This window comes from Scyliorhinus canicula, chromosome 19 (assembly GCF_902713615.1).
Source record: "Scyliorhinus canicula chromosome 19, sScyCan1.1, whole genome shotgun sequence".
Classification (NCBI taxonomy): domain Eukaryota; kingdom Metazoa; phylum Chordata; class Chondrichthyes; order Carcharhiniformes; family Scyliorhinidae; genus Scyliorhinus; species Scyliorhinus canicula.
The window spans coordinates 39970245-39990323 of record NC_052164.1 but is presented as its reverse complement, the minus strand read 5'-3'; the positions used below and the strand labels follow the sequence as shown (position 1 = coordinate 39990323).

The 20079-nt window shown below is 44.1% G+C and overlaps 1 protein-coding gene across 2 annotated transcripts in view; it reads right to left on the bottom strand.

Annotated features, from left to right (window-relative positions):
* LOC119954549 (leucine-rich repeat-containing protein 37A-like) overlaps positions 1–20079 on the bottom strand; it is a 296342-nt gene that overhangs the window by 193692 nt on the left and 82571 nt on the right. For both annotated transcript variants that reach the window (XM_038779877.1, XM_038779878.1), the window contains exons 3-6: positions 18282–18353; positions 16560–16631; positions 10803–10883; positions 9506–9577 (exon numbers count right to left, since the gene is read on the bottom strand). In XM_038779877.1, coding sequence (XP_038635805.1) covers positions 9506–9577; positions 10803–10883; positions 16560–16631; positions 18282–18353 — 297 coding nt within the window. The remainder of the gene's footprint in view (positions 1–9505; positions 9578–10802; positions 10884–16559; positions 16632–18281; positions 18354–20079) is intronic.

The window sequence follows — 20079 nt, the reverse complement described above, 5'->3', positions numbered from 1 at the left end:
TGGCCCTTGGAAAGAGCACCTGACTTAAGCCCATGCCTCCAGCCTATCCCCGTAACCCAGTAACCCCACCTAACCTTTTTGGACACTAAGGGCAATTTATCATGGCCAATCCACCTAACCTGCACACCTTTGGACTGTGGGAGGAAACCAGAGCACCCAGAGGAAACCCACTCAGACACGGGGGGAACGTGCAGACTCCGCACAGACAGTGACCCTAGCCGGGAATAGAACCTGGGAACCTGGAGCTGTGAAGCAACTGTGCTAACCACTGTGCTACCGTGCTGTCGCTGATCAAAATCTTGGAACCTCCTCCCTAACAACACTGTGGGTGTACCCACACCTCAGGGGCAGCAGTGGTTCAAGAACGCGGCTCACCGCCACATTCTTAAGGGCAGCTAGGACGGGTAATAAATGTTGGCCTAGCCAGCGACATCCACATCCTGTAAATGAATAACAAAACAGAAGAAAGCTACTTGGTCCATTGAGCCTATGCTGTTGCTTTCTCTTCAAGTCGAACAATCAGGCTGTATTTTGGCAGAGTTGGAACAACTCAAGAATCACCTAAAAATGGCATCCAGCCCCATTGCCGGCCCCCCCAATTTTACTGATGCGGGATAAAGGTGTGGATAGCAAACCTGCATCCTTCACCCCCAACCTGCAGGTTCCATTGCGGAAATAAACATCTCTTAGCACCTGGCAATTTCCATGGAGTTGGACCAACTTCTCCACGGTTCACGGATCTCAGGAGTTGTGAACCTGGGGCGGAATTCTCCGACCCCCCGCAGGGTCGGAATTCTCCGCCACCCAGGAATCGGCGGGAGTGGGAATCGCGGTGTGCCGATCGGCGTGCCCCCCGCGGCGATTCTCCGGCCTGCAGTAGGCCGAAGTCTCACCGCTGACAGGCCTCTCCCGCCGACATGGTTTCAACCACATCTGGTGGCGGCGGGATGGCGGCGCGCGCGGGCCCCCGAGGTACTGGGGGGGGTGCAGGCCGATCGGACCCCGGGGGGGGTGCCCCCACGGTGGCCTGGCCCGCGATCGGGGCCCACCAATCAGCGGGCGGGCCAGTGCCGTGGGGGCACTCTTTTTCTTCCGCCGCCGCCACGGCCTCCGCTACCGCACATGCGCCGGTGGTGACGTCAGCAGCCGCTGATGCATCGGTGCATGCGCAAACCGGCGAAGGGCTTTCGGCCAGCCCCGGCGCCGGCCAGCGGGCGTCAAAGGCCATTGGCGCCGGTTTTGGCGCTCGTCGGCATGGCGCCAACCACTCCGGCACGGGCCTAGCCCCTAAAGGTGCGGAGAATTCCGCACCTTTGGGGAGGCCCGACGCCGGAGTGGTTGGTGCCATTCCGCTACGCCGGGTAGGGAAGAATCCCGCCCCTGGTCTCGATTCTCAAATCTTTTGAAAAGTAACTTACCCATGGCCCTTCCAAGCCAAGTTATGTCCACAGATTCACTTCCATGACCCCCTTCTAGCCCCATGCCACTTCAACCACCCCAAACCACTCTCTAATGGCATCTCATGTACTCCATGCCAACTCATGTCCCTTCCACGCCCATTCACCCAGTATACAAAACCAATGAACCCCACAACATGTGTGCTAAGAAACTGCTTCGAAAAAAAAATCATTCTTAATTTTTGGAAAAAGAAAATGGTGTTTCTCTAACTTATAAAAGTGCCAATCCAACAGACTATTAAATTATTAATATTAGGAGATTCAAGAAGTGATAAGTGCATTGAACTCACCAGTGGCAGTCAGTTAGGCTCCAGCAAGGGGAGATGTGGGGAGTGGGAGCTTCATTAGTGAGGACAGATGGTTGCTTTCCAAGGGGGCATTCTCTGCTGTGATTGGACCTTACATGGGCCAATGTGTTTAATCAGGAGGGACACCCACCCTCTTGGCGAGGGGGCCGCCTGATTTTACTGTGCGGCTGCCCCATGTAGCGGTGGGCACCTGGCTGCCTTTTAGAATACCAACTGCAGTCACTTAAGTGGCCCTTAATTGACAAGATAAGGATCTGTAATTGGCATCTGGGTGAGAAGGCTGTGGTCGATCTTCCCCGTCCCTGAATGAATGCAAGGGAGTTAGGAATGTAACAGGTGCTTCACTCCTGCCCTTCATTCCAATTCTACATCCACACCCTCCTCTCCTCAGTGAAAATCTCGCCAGGCAAATTACTAATAAACTGAAACGCTGCTATTCACCCGTATTGTTTCCTTTCTGCCCATAGTGATCTCTACACCCATGAAGCCACAATTCCTTTAACTGCATTTCATAACGAGCACTTTCTCAAAATTCTTCTAAATATCCATATATACATCCATCACATATCCTTTATCGATACAATCTAATTTCCTCAAAAAATTCAGTTAAATTTGTTAGCATTACTTTGCAAATCCTGTTGAGTATCTTCAAAGAGCCTGTGCCAAGCCATTGTTATGTAATATAATAATCACTAATTGAGAATTCAACTGTGCCTAATTGGACTTTTGACTTGAAAATAACAAAATTAATAGCTACAGTTGTGGGCATCTTTACCCATTTGTATTGCATAGTAACCAGGAAGAGAAAAACAGCATGAGTGTTTTTTGGTTGTGTGTGCTTTACTTCCTGTTTATTAACATTGACTTCTGTTAAAATTATGCATCCCATAGGTGAAAGCATGAACACTGTACAGAAAAGGGAGCTATCGTCATAATCAGCTCAACCAATCAGCGTAAAAGTTGTGGGCCAGCAAACTGATGCAAGCCAATAACCAACATCTCCAACAGGGCACTTCATGATAAAGGGCAACCAGCCTCCGCCCAGTTCTGAATAGAAAACAGTGGGAGGTCTGCTGCATCTCATCAACAGTTTTGATGAGTACAACGATTACTATGATGTAGTCAAAGTACCTGCTGAACAGAAAAAAAACCCGAGAAGCCGCACTAAAATGCCTGATAAATTCATGCCAGAATTCCAAACTTAGGATTCTAAATACGTGCGTTTTCCATTTAAACAAGTGCAAGTGGCTAAAAGCACATCACCATAGCTGTACTCACAGCTAGTCAGCAATTCCCTTTGGACAACACTATTCTAAATATTCGCTTATTCCATTCCATTCCATATTAGGAATTCTAGAATCACAAGGTTCACTATTTATGGGGAGGTGGGAAATGTCCAACGGAGGCTAGAAATGGCGAGGAACCTAGAAAAGCCCAGGACAGGGAGGTTCTTCAAACTTTGACAGTCAAAATTCTATCATTTTACTTTGTTTGCCTCCTGGGACCCTGCCTTGCCAGATTAGTATTTAGGAAAATCTGCAGCAGGAGGCAACAACTGCGGACCCTTAGAGATCATTCCCAACAAATGGGACACTTATCCACTATCAGGATGGAGAGGGAGATATTGAGTCTGGTGATATGCAGGCAAAAATTAAGTTGGGGGCAAAAGAGAGGCTACAATCAGCGGGGGCAGGGGTGGTTGGTTTCCTTAAGGGGGCAGAAAGGTGAAATCTTGCTTTGCCTGACCCATAAGGAAGGCCCCTATGGTCTTGTAGCTGTGCCAACTGTGGTGATATGATGTTAGTGTTGTAATTCACCGACTAACTCATATATAAATGAATGTTAGAGTGAGGTGGCCTCAGACTTACTGGAGAGCTGGAAGCGAGAGGTTGCTTGTGCATATTAATGCTGTTATTCATCTGTTGTTTTGTATGTAGTTGACCCACAGTCAACGTTAAGAAATCATTTATAGTTTTAGCTACAAGTATTCTTGTAATATAAGTCAGGCCATCTAACAAGAACACTAGATGGCATTAAACACGGAGAAAAAAAAATCTAGCAGCTTGCCACGAGGTACACAGAAATTTGAAGGTTTTGCAGACTGCCAGAATTAACAACATGGAGTCACTGAAGCCACCAATGAGTCTCAGATTTCATGGCAATGTGGACAGCAACTGGCATGTGTTTAAACAACAATTTAATTTGTTTCTTCAGTAAACTTAGGGGATCATTCAGATTCGCACAAGGTAGCGATAGTCCTAACAGCGGCAGGGCCCAAAGCAATTGCTGTATTTAATATGTTTAAATTTGCAAATGATGAAAATAGTAAACATTTTAACAAATTATTTGAAGATTTGATGCAAATTGCACCCCCAGAAAGAATGAAATTTATGAACACTATGTGTTTAAATTACGTATACAGAAGACAGAAGAGTTCATAGATCTTTTCATCACTGTTTTAAAGTTAAAAGCTAAAACCTGTAATTTTTCTGTGGTGGAATCTTCCATGATTCGTGAACAGATTGTGTTTGGTGTGAATGAAAATAAGCTGAGGGAACAGTTGCTGAGGGAATCGGAGCTGTCCTGTTAACAAACAATTAAAATTTGTCAGGCTCACGAGCTAGCAGTACAGTATTCTAAACTGTTTCTCAGTAATGGCGGTGTCTTCTTGGAGGAAAGCACTTCAGTTGTCGCTCTTTTTCCAAAAAGGTAGGAAACTTCCAAAAAAAGGCATGAAAGTTCCTGCAGCTCCTTGCACACCAACAAACAGGTCAGGGTCAAAGGTCAAAGATCAGGGTCAAAGTATTTCTGCGTAAAAGATGTGGTCAATGGCACAAATTAAGACAGTGTCCAGCGTTTGGCAGGTTATGTTCCAGATGCAAAGAAAAAAAATCACTTCGCTCATAATTGTCACTCTAAGCTCAACCCCTGATCAGTCAGCACAGTGGAAGACACATGGCGGGATTCTCCGACCCGTCCGCCAGGTCGGAGAATCGCCGGGGGGGGGGGGGGCGGCGTGAATCCCGCCCCGCCGCTGGCTGCCGAACTCTCCAGCGCCGGTTTTTTAGTGGTGGCGGGGATTGCACCATGCCAGTTGGGGGCCGTTGGCAGCACCCCCCACCCCCCCCTCCGGGCGATTCTCCGCTCTGCAATGGGCTGAGCGGACGCCCGTTTTCGGCCAGCCCCGCCGGAGTATAGTACACAAGGTTCTTACCGGCGGGACCTGGCTCTGCGGGCGGCCTGAGGAGTCCTTGGGGGGCAGGGGGGGATCTGGCCCCGGGGGAGGCCCCCACGATGGACTGACCCATGATCGGGGCCCACCAACCTGCGGGTGGGCCGGTGCCGTGGGGGCACTCTTTCCCTCTGCGCCAGCCACTGTAAAGCTCCGCCATGGCCGGTGCGGAGCAGAAAACCCCTGCGCATGCGCAGGAATCACGCCAGCGATTCTGCAAGCACGCCGGTGCTCATGCGCATGCGCCAACCCGCGCCAGCCGGCAGAGGCCCTTCGGCGCCGGTTGGCGTGGCGCCAATCACTCCAGCGCCAGCCTAGCCTCCGAAGGTGCGGAAGATCCCTGACCTTCCGGCGGTCCGACGCCAGAGTGGTTCATGCCAGTACTGCCTGCCCGCCGGATACCGGAGAATCCCGGCCACAATCTCCAGTGATGAAACATCATTGTTTGTTGGTAATAACAGAGAAGAAGAATTTTTTGGATCAAAAAATTGTCCAGCACTTAAAACAATCCAAATTGATACTCTATTTAAAATAACTGCAGTTGGTGGGGACAAATAGCTGCAACCCCTTGAACTTGAAGAACCCCCTTACATTGGTCCAATTAAAGTTAGACACTGGGAGGGCAGCACGGTGGCACAGTGGTTAGCATTGTTGCCTGCGGCGCTGAGGACCCGGGTTCGAATCCCGGCCCTGGGTTACTGTCCGTGTGGAGTTTGCACATTCTCCCCGTGTTTGCGTGGGTTTCACCCCCACAACCCAAAAGATGTGCAGGATAGGTGGATTGGCCACCCTAAATTGCCCCTTAATTGGAAAAAATAATTGGGTACTCTAAATTTATTTTTTAAAGTTAGACACTGGTGCCAAAGCCAATTTAATCAGCATGACTGAATTAAAAAAACAAAAAAATTCAACCAATTAGAAGAAATCACAAAATATCTCAGAGAGATTATATGGTTCATGCATTAATGTTATGGTGCTTGTGATTTCAATGTGGTGGTGAAGAACAGTTTATTCCGTTCCATTCTGTATTGTATCCGAGGGCTTGGATTTATTATGAGATGATTACTCCTGTGAAGAATTAGGTCCAGTGCAGTTGATATATAACATCCACAGAGGATTGGATCAACACTCCGACAATTCTGAGAACATTATCAGCAATTGTGTTCACAGGTTTTGGTGCACTACCATTCACCTGCAAGTTTCAATTCAAAGAGGATGCAAAACCTGTGATACAGGCACCAAGAAGATTACCTGCACCTCTTTAGGATCGCCTCAAAAAGGAGCTAGACAGAATGACAAAATTAAAAGTAATCAGAAGGATAGAAGAACCTACTGATTGGGTAAACTCCATGGTTTGTGCAAAGAAAAAGAATGGCGATATTCGCATATGCATGGATCCTAAAGATCTTAACGAGAATATCAAAAGATAACATTACCAAATAACAAAGAGTGAGGAAATCACATCTGAAATGATTGGTGCATAATTCTTTTCGAAACTTGATGCATCTCAAGTTTTCTGGCAACTAAAGCTAGAGGAACAAAGTACAAAGTACTGCACTTTTAATACACCATTTGGACAGTACTGCTTTCTGAGAATGCCGTTTGGCATAATTTCAGCATCAGCAATTTTTCACTGTGCCATGGAGCACATAATCGAAGGCATCGAAGGTGTGCGTGTGGACGTGTATGATATCATCATTTGGGGCTCAACCATAGATGAGCACAATACGAGATTGCTTAAAGTTCCAACAAACGTCAGAAAAAATGGGCTGAAGTTTAACAAGGAAAAGTGCAAATTTAGAATAACTGAGGTCACATTCCTATGTGACAAGCTCGCATCGCGTGGCATTGAACCTGACAAAGACAAAATCCAAGCAATTCTCAACATGCCAAAACCACATGCCAAGAAAGCCATCTTAATGGTGATGGGTATGATCAATTTTAGAGGGAAATTCATTCCAAACTTGTCAGCAAAAACAACACATCTACATGATCTCCTGCACAAGACAACAGATTTCACTTGGACTGAGCAATATGAGCAAAAGTGGAAGAAGCTCAAGACTTCACCAGCTACCTCACCAATTCTCACATTTTTTGACCCATCTAAGCAGATTAGAGTGTCAACAGACGCGTCCAAAGGTGGTCTAGGAGCAGCTCTTCTGCAACTCGAACATGATGATTGGAAACCAGTCGCACATGCATCACGATCCAAGACGAAAACAGAGCAGAGGTATGCTCAAATCGATAAAGAATGCCTGGGTTTAGTTGTAGGCTTGGAGACATTCCACGACTACGTGTATGGGCTTCCAGCTTTCACAGTTGAAACAGATCATTGTCCTTTGGTTAATATCATCAAGAAAAATCTCAACCAGATGTCTCCGCGCATTCAGAGGTTGATGATGAAGTTACAACGCTATGACTTCAATCTCATCTGCACGCCAAATATTTGTTCGTAGCAGATGCATTATCGAGAGTGCCGATACAACATATTAGTAGTGAAATTGCTGCAGATGTAGATCTGCACATCAATCTTACTTCCACACTAGTACCAGTGTCAGATACGAAACTACGTGAGATCCAAGAAGAGACCAGGAAGAATCAAACTCTTCAAGAAGTGGTGAGGAACATCAACTCACACTGGCCTAGAGGTCAATGTATGGAGTTCTACAATATAAGATCTGAACTCAGTGTCAGTAATGGAGTAGTACTTTGTTTGAACACTATAGTTATACCTCAATCTCTTCGCAAGGATGTGCTAAAGAGGATACATGAAAGACATCTAGGGATTGAAAAATGTAAACAGAACGTTTGTGACTCTGTTTACTGGCCAGGATATTGACAGGATGATCAGTTGTTGTGACACATTCCAGACGCATCATTGCAAGCAAACAAGAGAACCTATGCAAATATCTGATTTGCCTACGGCACCATGGCAGAGAGTAGCTATGGATCTCTTTCACCTACGAGAGAAAGATTATTAAATGTTCATAGACTATCTTTCAAACTATACGAAAATGGCTCTACTGTGAAGCATAACAGCAAGTGTAATACTGCATATCAAGTCAATTTTTGCTAGACACGGAATTCCTCAAGTCGTCGTGAGTGACAACGGTCCTTGTTTTAGCTGTAAAGAGTGGCAACAGTTCGCAGTCACATATGATTTCAATCACATCACGTCAAGTTGTGCCCTCAAGCCAATGGAAATACCGAAAAAGGTGTCCATATTGTTAAGCAATTGTTGAAGAAAGCAATGGACAGCCAATCTGATCCATATCTCACACTATTGAGTTAAAGAGCCTCACCAGTGTCACATAGTAGATCTCCAGCAAAGTTACTCATGAATAGAAGGTTGCGTACCACACTTCCATACTTGGAAAATATGGAGAAGAATGCACTGAAACTGCAGGAAATGCAAAACATTAAAACAAAACAAAAGCAGTTCCATGATAGAGTGTCTGGAACTTTACCGCCTCTGAGTAGTGATGACATTGTAAGAGTAGAAGATTTGAGCAATTGGTCGAGAAAAGCCAATGTACTTGAAGCAGTAGCACCTCGTTCCTACAATGTACAGACAGAGGATGGGTTATTTTAAGAATAAATTGTCACGCCCTCTTGAAAACCAGAGAAAACTTTCACAACAACGTGATGGATGAGAATCTACGTCAGAATCAACGTCAGCAGTACTGTCAGATAGTTCAGCAGTTCCTGAGCATGAGAATGTCATGGAGAACATCAAATCTACAAATTCTGAGCAGCAAGGTCAAACTTTGAGAAGATCAACCAGAGGCAGAAGAAAAACTCACCGACTCAATTTGTAGATTTAGCGTATTTGTACATACTATGCTTGCTGTTCTATATATACATTTTATATATATATATATATATTTATTAAACCAGTTTTTAAAATTAAAAAAAATACTGTTAGACCCACAGGCTAGTGATATCACATGTAAATATACTGATAGCAATGTATTAATTTATTCCTCTAAAGGAAAGGGGATGTGGTGATATCGTGGTTGTGTTGTAATTCACCGACTGACCACGAGGAGTCTCATTAGTAAATAAGTGAATGTTAGAGTCAGGTGACCTCAGACTGACTGGAGAGCTGGAAGCGAGAGGTTGCTTGTACATGTTAATACTGTTATTCATCTTTTTTTTGTATATAGTTAACCCACAGTTAATGTTAATAAATCGTTTATAGCTTTACTACAAGTGTTCTTGTAATATAAATCAGGCCATCCGACAAGAACATTACACCAAGGTGCTGGAAATAACAGTAGAAACTTCCTCAAATCATTTCCGAGTTTGTTTAAAAATAAGTGGATTCAAGATATGATATTTGCATTTTGACATGGCTTTGCAAATATGACCCATAATGGCAGCTTTAGGAAAAAGACAAATTTGGATGAAAGATGTAAATTACAGTTTCCAGGAAAGTTCTTCGCAAAGCCACGGAGATTGTTTTAGGTGTCTTGCTACTCACGGCTATTTCATTTCTGGGTACTCACAGGTATTGCATTGAGGGCAATTTATCAAATGCATCATTCTGTATTACTTCTAATGGATTAGACTTCAAATTCCTGTTCAACAGAAGGAAAATGCAAGAAATGGTGTTGTAAAATGTTGTGTGAAAATATTTAGTTTCCTTGCCATTAACTGATACAATAAATTTTTAAAATACTAATTTTGAATACGGGATTCAAGACTGCAATTATTATGATACAAAGCACAATTTTATAGAAAAGGCATTGGAAGTGCTCCGCTGGTCTGGGAGCAACTGTGAAAAGAGACACTGAATTAGGAAAAGATCTACCGGCTGTGTTGTGCGCGAAATGCAGCGCAGCATGGCCGGTAATTGCTGGGAGATCCCCCTTCTGGGATCTGCCCGGCTCACCACACCTCATGAGATCTAACACGTTCTCATGAGACATCACAATGTGAATCCCACCCATTGGCTAGTCTCACTCTAATATGCATTCCCAAGATCAAACTAAGGCATGGGATCTAACCCCCTTGGAGACATCGGTCGAAGGCCGTTCAGTGCTGGTCTCCATAAACAGGGACCAGATGGAATAGCACATATGGGGGTCTCCCAGGGGATTGAAGGCCGTCAGGTGGTTGCCATCTGGGCAGGATGGCACTGCTGGTGCCACCCAGACACTGCCAGCTTGGCACCCTGGCAGAGAGAGCTGGTGCCAGCCTGGTACTGCCAAGGTGCCCAGGTGGCACTGCCAAGTTGCCAAGCTGGCATTTTTTTGATTGGGGATCAGGCCCAGGGTTGCTCTGTGCAGGTGCAGGGGGATGGGAGCTTTATAGGTGAAGTTGACGCTGTGGGGGAGGGAGGGTTTGGGGGTAAGGACAGGGGGTTGAGAGAGATTTGGGTATCATTTAAAAATGGCATCCTGATCTCTCCCTGCACTGAGGAGTTCTGTCGAAGAAAGCTCCTCAGAGCAGTAAAGGTACTAAGTGCGGCCTCGGCGTGCGTTCCCCGCTGAGGCACCTGATCTACCCGAATGGCCGTTCGTTAGTGTGGCGTTTTGATGCTCCGAGTGCCGAGAAACACCCTGCTAATCGCGCTATGGAACTCATAGATCGTGCCTCTAATGTTTTAGGTCAGGGTCCTGTTATCCACCTGAAACTTTAACTCTGGTTCTCCCTCCACAGATGCTGCCAGGCTTGCTGAGTAGTTCCAGCATTTTCTGTCTTTATTTCAGATTTCCATTATCCATAGCTTTTTGCTCTTTTATTTTAAAAAGAATGCTTGATTGTTGGCTAAATGATTTAAGTGGCTGATATTACACTTACAATTGTCTAAAGAAGCGTAAGCCATGCCAGGATTTGAATGTTCCATCGAGTAGCATTGATACCTTATTTTCAGAAAGATCGCTGTGTAATAAACCGCAAAAAAATAGAGCTTTAATTCCTCGAGTGGTATAACATTTTCATCGATACAGATACCTTATCTTTGAATTTTTATAATGAGGTAAGGTGAAAATACAACACTATTATATGCATTCTCAAAGGAGAGACACACTGTCCTTTCACGCTGAGAATGGGTTCAAATTATGCAATGAATACTTCATCGGTTGTGAGTAGCAGGCTCTATTTAAAAGCAAATGAGCTCCCATGACACACAATACATAGGATCCCGGTTAGCTTTTGAGGATAGAACAGGTCAGAGTCTGTTTTGTTCGCTACATAGTTTCATAGATGACAGAACTAACAGAAGGCAGAGAGTGGGGATAAAGAGGTGTATTTCAGGATGGCAGCCGGTGCAGCCGATGACTAGTGGTGTGACTCAGGGGTCGGTGTTGGGGCCACAATTGTTCACAATATACACAAACGATCTGGAAGATGGAACTGAGGGCACTGTTGCTAAGTTTGCAGATGATACGAAGATATGCAGAGGGACAGGTAGTATTGAGGAAGTAGGGGGGGTGTGCTGCAGAAGGATGGACAGGCAAGGAGAGTGGGCAAAGAAGTGACAGATGGAATACAATGTGAAAAATGTGAGGTGATGCACTTTGGTCGGAAGAATGGAGGCATAGGCTATTTTCTAAATGGGAAAAGATTAGGAAATCAGATGTACAAAGGAATTTAGGAGTCCTCGTTCAAGATTCTCTTTAAGTTAACGTGCAGGTTCAGTCGGCAGTTAGGAAGGCAAATGCAATGTTAGCATCCATGTTGAGAGGGATAGAAAACAAGAGCAGGGAAGTACTTCTGAGGCTGTATAAGGCTCTGGTCAGACCCCATTTGGAGCATTATGAGCAGTTTTGGTCCCGGTATCAAAGCAAGTATGTGCTGGCTTTGGAAAGTGTTCAGAGGAGGTTCGCAAGAATGACCCCTGGAATGAAGAGCATGTCATATGAGAAGGGGTTGAGGACTCTGGGTCTGTATTCATTGGAATTTAGAAGTATGAGGGGGGTTCTTATTGAAATAATACTGGATACTGAGGCCACGGTAGAGTGGATGTGGAGAGGATGTTTCCACTGGTAGGAAAAACAAGAACCCGAAGGCACAGCCTCAGACTGAAGGGACTAAAACTGAGATGAGGAGGAATTTCTTCAGCCAGAGGGTGGGGAATCTGTGGAACTCTGCCACAGAAAGCCGTGGAGGCCAAATCATTGAGTGTCTTTAAGACAAAGCTAGATAGGTTTTTGATTAATAAGGGGATCGGGGCTATGGGAAGAAGGCAGGAGAATGGGGATGAGAAACATATCAGGCATGATTGAATGGCGGAGCAGACTCGATGGACAGAATAGCGTAATTCTGCTCCTATGTCTTTTGGTCTTGTGCAAAAGGCTCTGAAAGGATAAGTTCTAAATCATCATTGAGAGTGCTTCCTCCTTCCTCATCTTGCTGCTGGCTGGGATGATATTGTGCCAGCTGGAGTCTGACGAGCTGCAGTGGAACGTCTTTTGTCACCTTCAACACACCAATTGTATTTGAATGAGGCCTAGGCCTCAAAATGACTGCAGCCTCTTTGTGGCAGGGGTGAGTGGGTTGTCGTTGCTACTGGACAGTTGTCTGGAAGTTAAAATTGACCCCATAGAGTCTACAAGGTGTAAAGAAAATTGAAAACTTAGCTCTTCAAACTGAAGTTAGGATTAAAGGAATTTTATTCTGCATCTAAATTGTAGTATGCCTGCCCTGGGATACTGATTGTGGGCCAATGAAGACAGAACTGCTGTTTCTCATTTTAATGAGCACAAAATGTCACTCAAATCTCATAAAAATACATTCTGTAAATGATAACTATATTACAAATATAGTGATTATGGAAATGGATCCAATTGGGTCAATTTTGACAAGGACTATGGAGGCCAGTATGGAGGTGGTGGGGAGGGGAGGGGGTCGGGATGGGCTGACTAATATTAGGGAAAAATGTGCCATGATTTCTGCCTCTGGCCGCTTTTGGGTAGGCTGCGTCTGCTGCAGGCAACAGCTCCGGCAGCAGCAGGAAGCTAAAATGTGGTGACTGATTAGGCAATTTAACCTAAATCTTCCACCAACCAGAATCACAGAGGCCCCATGTTGGGTCAAATCTCCAGTAACTCAGAAGAGGCAACTACACAGTAGTAGCACGGAGCAGTGTGGAAGCTAAAGGTTTTTTCAACTTCAAAGGCTAAAAATGACAAGGATGAGCGTTTTGCTGCCAGTCTTGCCATTGCATGAGGGGCTACTAGATACTGATGTCTCCGTTAGAGCCAGGAGTGATGCCGTGGCAGCTGCTCCCATCAGGATTCTCGCATCTTCATTAAACCCCATCCTCTCCTGTTGCATTCCCCTCTGTAGAATTCCCACTGCAGATACAGTGAAGGCTGCCAGCCACCCATAAAATGGAGGTACACTGAATCAACCTCCTGCCTCCTCAAGCTGCCCACCAGCCCTAATTAGATGGCATTCCCAGTGGCGGGTTCTTAATTTGCCACCTTCAGGAAGATTTAACAGGAAGGAACACGGCTGCTGCGTATGGGTCATAACCTGAAAATGATCCATTGGATGAAAATGTTTCAAATCTGCAAAAGTCTGCCCACTGATATAACTAGTTCAAGAACAAAGTAGCACAATTAGGTTCCAGAACTGTGCAAACTATTATCCTGCCACAGGACTCTAAGGGGAGTCAGAAAAATTAGGTAACAATTTACATACCGAATTAGAAAGGATCCACGGCCCAGAAACAGATCTTTCGGCCCAATGGGGTCCATGACAGTGTTTATGCTTCAGTTCAGCATCCTTCCATCTTTCCTCATCCATCCCATTCCCTTCTCCTTCATATGCTTGCTTAGATTCCCCTGAAATGTACCTATGCCAAACATGTCAATATTCCCTGTGCTAGCAAGTTCCACATTCTCACGATTCTTTGGGTAAAGATGTTTCTTCAGAATTCCCCATTAGATTTAGAATTATAGGCTTGGATTTCTCAAGTACCCCCTGTGGAAAGTGCGACGAGCCATTAATATGTCTGCTGACTTCAGCGGGAGAGGCCAGAAAATCCTGGCCATAGAGTCAATTACAGCACAGAAGGAGGCCTTTTGGCCCATCGAGTCAATGCATCATCTCTTGGAGCAATCCATTCAGTTCCATTTGATTTATTTGGCAGGTTAATTTCTTTTGAGTAACCATCCAATTTCTTATCTAAATCATTGATTGTTTTGCTTCCACCATGCAGCGACTTCCAGATCTTACCACTCACTATGTAAAAACGTTTTTCCTGGTATTCCCCTTGTATCTCTTGCCCAAAACCTTAAATCTAATCCTGTACTAATCTTGTACGCTTCAAACTAATCTTCCATCAATCTCCTTTACTCTAAGGAGAATACCCCCAGCTTGTCCTACAAAAAGCACCATCCCTGGAACTATTCCGATAAATCTCTTCTGCACCCTTTCAAGGAATCTCACATCCTTCCTTAAGTGTGGTGACCAGAACTGGATGCAGACCAGTTGGGGCCTGGTGAGAGCTCAACAAAAGTTCAGTATAATTTCCATGCTTTTGTACTCAATGTCTCTATTTATGACATCTAAGATCCAAACGCTTTGCTAACCATTGCCACCTTCAGAGATTGATATACATTGCACACCCAGTTCTCTCTGTTCCTGCATATTAGATAGGACTGTGACATGAAGTATACATTGCCTCTCCCCATCTCTCCTTCCATAATCCATCACCTCACAATTCTCTTTATTAAATTTTATTTGCCGCTTGCCTGTCCATTCCTCCGCAATTCACTTCAGGCGATTTGTATCATCCTCACTGCGTGCCATCCTCCTTGTTATCATCGACCAATTTTGAAATCCTACTCTGTATTCCAAAGTCCAAGTAATTTATCTATAGCAAGTAAAAAGCAGTCATCCTAGCACTGACCCTTGGACACCGTCTACAATCCACAAGTCTGAAAAATAATTATCGCTGTTTTCTGTCCTTACACCAATACTTCTATCCAAATGGAGGGTCACCCTCTTATTCCATGAGTTTCAATTTTGTCAACCAGCCTTTTATATGGTATTTCATCAAGTGGATTCTTAAAATCCATATTTCCTGCATCCCCTTCATTACATCCTCAAAAAATGTAATTAGATTTGGGGCGATTTGCGTTTTACGAAACTATGCTGGCTTTCCTTGAGTACCTCAAATCCCTTCATGTACAAGTTGATTTTTTCCTTGTTTTTCTAAAACTTTATTCATAATGGACCAGGTGACATATGCACCCTAAGAATAGCCTGCCTTTCCAGTGCATCCTCTTTCTCAAATTTCACCCTATCCATTGCTTCTACTATCTTCAATTCTACCAATATTTTGTTAAATTCCTCCTCCATAGTAAACACAAAATACTCACTGGCCAGTATTATTTGGATGGCGAAGTTTTGTTTCCGCTATCTGAGGAGTTGATGGCAAAAACCTTGCCACAGATACGGGTGTGCCCTGCAGCCATTTAATGCTTCAATTGGCTGCAGACGGAACTACCCCCCTCCTTCCCTCCTACCTCAATTGATTGGTCGGCAGCTCTCTAGTTCCAGCAGCGCCAGAAGCTGCAATGAACAGGACTAGGAATACAAGCAGTCCCCAGAATCTAATCCTGGGAGTTTAGGATCAGTTAAGTGTCGGGATCTCTGGGTGGGGATTGGAGTTGAATCCTGGGGGCTGGGCAGAGGGAAGTAGGGGTTGCTGGAGAGTCCAGGATGGGAGGGTGCCCGGTGTTAGAAGGAGACCATTGATGGAGGTGGTCCCCACCCTGCTCCTCTAGGCATCTATCATTTTCTTGATCCCGAAAAGAGCCCACTCAACCTCTTACTACCTGCTTACTATATGCACGCTGATAGAACATTTTTCAGTTCTTTTATGTGGACTGTCATTCTATTGTCATACTCTCTCTTTGCCAGCTTTATTTTCCTCTTCACCTCCCCTCTCCACCTATTGTATTTGACCTGGTTTTCACTCGAAGAGTTCACCTGACAAACATCACAAACCCTCTTTTTCGTTTCATATTCTCTATCTCCCTTGTCATCCAAGGAGCTCAGTTTCTGGTTATCTCTACCTTTCATTCACACTTGTTTGAATGTACCCAGTGTGTGGCACTGGGAATAATACAGAAATCTGTGGCATCCTTCTTTTTATCTTCCTTCCTCGCTCCTGAAAATCTGATCATAGGTCCACAATACCTGCCCGGTTTAAGTCATTGGTACTAACTTCCACCATAACATCTGGCACGCTCCCTTCCCCTAGCAGAATATTCTGCACCTTCTGTGATGGAAAAATAGGGGCAATTCACCATGCAGGACTCACAAAGTGTTATAGAAATGTCTGTCTGTTCTCATAATTCTGGAATCTCCTACAACAACTGCAATTTCAATTTATTGGTGACTATTTTATACTGATGGCCTCTAGTGCTGCTCTGCCCCACAAGTGGAAACATTCTCACTGTAACCACTCTATCAAAATCTTTCACAATTTTAGTTAATCCTTCAACCTTCCTTTTTCAAAAAACCCAGATTCTTCACTCTTTCCTGAAATGTATACTGCACTAGATTCTCAGATATTTCCAAATGAATACTAGAACTCACAGAGTCTCCAGGAAAGGTAGAGCTTGAAATGTGTACCCTGCAATTTTCGTGATGGCATTTTGAGAAAGATTCCTATGTTGGAATAAAAACAAACTGTTCAATAATATTGCACCTGAAAATCCAAAAATTCTCCATAACAGTCAGTGTACCGCTATTATCTAATTCTGTGATCTGTACGTTATTACTTTTATACAAAGTGAGCACCATAGCAAGAGTATATATAGTTACCAACCTTTCATCTGACTCAATGAGGGGGATTTTCCGATCGTTCTTGCCAGCGGGACCTTCCAGTCCCGCTGACGGTGAATCCCCACCACCAGGAAATCCACAGCAGGAGTGGGGGTGGATTCAATGGGAAATCCCATTGGCAATAGCAAGACCAGGAGATCGTGCCACTGTCCATCTACGGGCCACCGAGAAATACACTGAGGGAGACGTGGAAAATCCCCCCAAATATACTTCCAAAAGTTCTAATTGAAGAGCTATATTGTCCCACAGGAATGTACCAACGAGCCTTTTAATGGTGACTAACTACATACATCTGGCACCACACACAATGGAATTGCAAATATTGTTGCACATTGTGGATCTATCTGAACCATATAGAGTAAATTACGGCTGCATTTACAAATCTGTACTGTTGTAAGTACTTATAAGAAATGTTGTCTCACTTTTCTCTTGTGGGGTACAGACAGAGAAAGAATACTTGCTGAAAGTAACAATCAGTTGCTGGAAAAAGATCAATAAAAACTGAACTGAACAGTGGAGCACTGCAGCAGATGGCTGAATGAATGTGTGGAATAAGGGGAAATATTACAAGAATGTAGCTCCTTCACTACTGAGATCTTGGCATACATATGGAAAGAAAAAAAAAGAAAAAACGCATTTATATAGCACTTTAAATAATCACAGGGTGTCTCAAAGTGCTTTACAACCAATTAAGTGTCTTTTGAAGTGTAATCACAGTTGTCAGGTGGGATTTTCCCACCAGCCCACCCACCGCATGTTTTTCGGCAGCAGAGGAGACCCGCCAGCAGGATCTATTGGTCCTGCCATTCCCATTGACAGCACATCTCCTCGCCGGGAAACCTGTGCGCCAGCGTGGGACCGGAATTTCCTGCCAGTGTGAACAGCCGGTAAATAATGTCAGAAACACAGCAGCCAATTTGAGTTCAACAAATTCCCAGAAACAACAATGTGATAACTAGCCAAGACATTTGCACTGCTCTTCAAGCAGGCAGATGGGGTCTCAGTTTTCATTTCATCCCAAGGACACCTTCAGCAGTGCAGTGCTCCCTCTGTTCTGCACTTAAGCCTCTTGCTCTCTCTCTCTCTCTCACACACATACATGCATCTGAATATTCAGATCCAGTTTTAAAAACCTATTCTCAGGAGGCTATTTCCAACTATAACTCTTCCCATATACAGCAGTGTGGCACAATTTCCCTTCAAGAATTCAAATGGATAGCAAGTGCAGAATATGGTGTTTCGGATATTCAACAGTGATGATATTCTCAGGCCAAACCAAAATATATTGTTGAGAAAGTAACATCTCATCTCTGACAGAAAAACTTTTGAAGCTTTCACTGAGAACATGTTTAATTCTTTGACAAAATTTACACATTTAATCTCTAACTGAATATTATTTACAATTAACAAAATGGGAAGTTTGGAATAAGCAATTGAAAATGATTTGCTAATATGTACTTAAGCTGTACTTACAATTTCTTTACTAAGATGAGGCCTTCAAATGAATCCTTCTGTAGTGTGTCAAGTTGATTTCCATGCAGATCTCTAAAACAGTTTGTTCACTAATTAAAATATCAATTTATATACTAAATATCTACGTGATTAATTTCTGAGGATAATTTAAACAAACTATGCAGGTTGGAAATTCCTGTGGTTGCTATATGTGGAACTGCAATCAGGAAGATTTCCCCCATTCTGCATTTTTAGCAAAATAGTTCCCGACATTTTCTAAAAAATACCAAACAGAAAAGATCTTCAACAAATTACTTATGGCATCCCTATATATAATGACAATTCTGGAAAATTATATTTATTGAAAATATTTAAATTAAAACAAGGCTTCTCTAAATCAGATTAAAATCAATCAAATAATTGACAATTAATTGATAATAAGCAATCCAGAATAAAAATAATTAACTGGGAGAGAGCTGATTTCAATGGGGCAAGAATAGAGCCGGACCGGTTAGACTGGAATGAAAGCTTGGTGGGAAAATCTGTAGCTGAACAATAGTCCAGGCACAGTCACAATCCAAACAGAAATGGTCCAGACACAGTCGAGATTTATTTTAAATTCCACTCAATTAGCTATAGTGAGGAAATATTAGAGGAATACCAGGATGCGCAAAATAATGCGAGGGACAGAAAGCACTAGTATAGTGATCAGTAAGTTAATAGGTGAAGTTGGAGTCAGGATGTAATAACGTGCACATAACACATCCAATTGAGAATGATTGGGTGGGATAGCTTACGAGAACAAAACCTCGGTGGGAAGAATTGGAGCTAAACAATGGGTTACTTTCAAACCAAAATGGTGCAGACACAGTCAAGGTATGGTCCCTTAAAAGGGAAAGTGTAAGGCAAACAAATCCGGAGCTCCCTGTATGAAAAAGGAGATAGATATTAAGGTAAGGATGAAAACGTGTGCATGGTGTCAGGGAGAAAATAGAGTTGAGAATTTAAAGGAATACAAAATATCAGAGGGGAGGTGTAAAACCATATTAGAGAAACAAAGAGGGATTAATGAGAAAAGGCTGGTAGCCAACATAAAGGGAATCCGAAAGTCAACTATAGGCATATAAATAGTAAAAGCATGGTAAAAGGAGGACTAGGACCGATTACATGGAAACATAGAAAATAGAAGCAGAGGGAGGCCATTCGGCCCTTCAAACATGCTCCGCCATTCATTATTATCATGGCTGATCATGAAGTTCAATACCCTGATCCAGCCCCCACCATCCCATATCCCTTTAGCCCCAAGAGCTATATCTAATTCTAATTAGGGACCTAAAATGTAATTTACATATGAAAGTTGGGTGCATGGCTGAGGTATTAAATGGATACTTTGCAACTATTACAAGGGAGGTACCTAGTTACAAGGGAGGTACCCAGGCCATGGCAACACAGAAGGAAGCTCTGTCCCTAGATGTTGGATCCACAGAGTGACCACAAGGAAGTGAAGGAAACAAAAAGGTTTACTTACACAATACTACTATCTACAACTCCACTCCCCAAAGGATCTCCTGCCCTGACCAAGATCCGGGTTTTTATATCCACTGGGCTCTCCTTATTAAGGGGAAGCACCCCCCCCCCCCCCCCCCCCCCCCCCCCCCATCGGGGATGCTTATATTCGTCCGAGGTCACTGGGAATCTCACAGTCCACAACCCGTGACTCTTGTGAAGGTTATAACACTGCTCTCTTGCCCCCACCCCACCCCCGGCAAGTCCGGAACAGCGTATGTTGTAATGGGCTGTCGGACAGGACCTCAGGTCC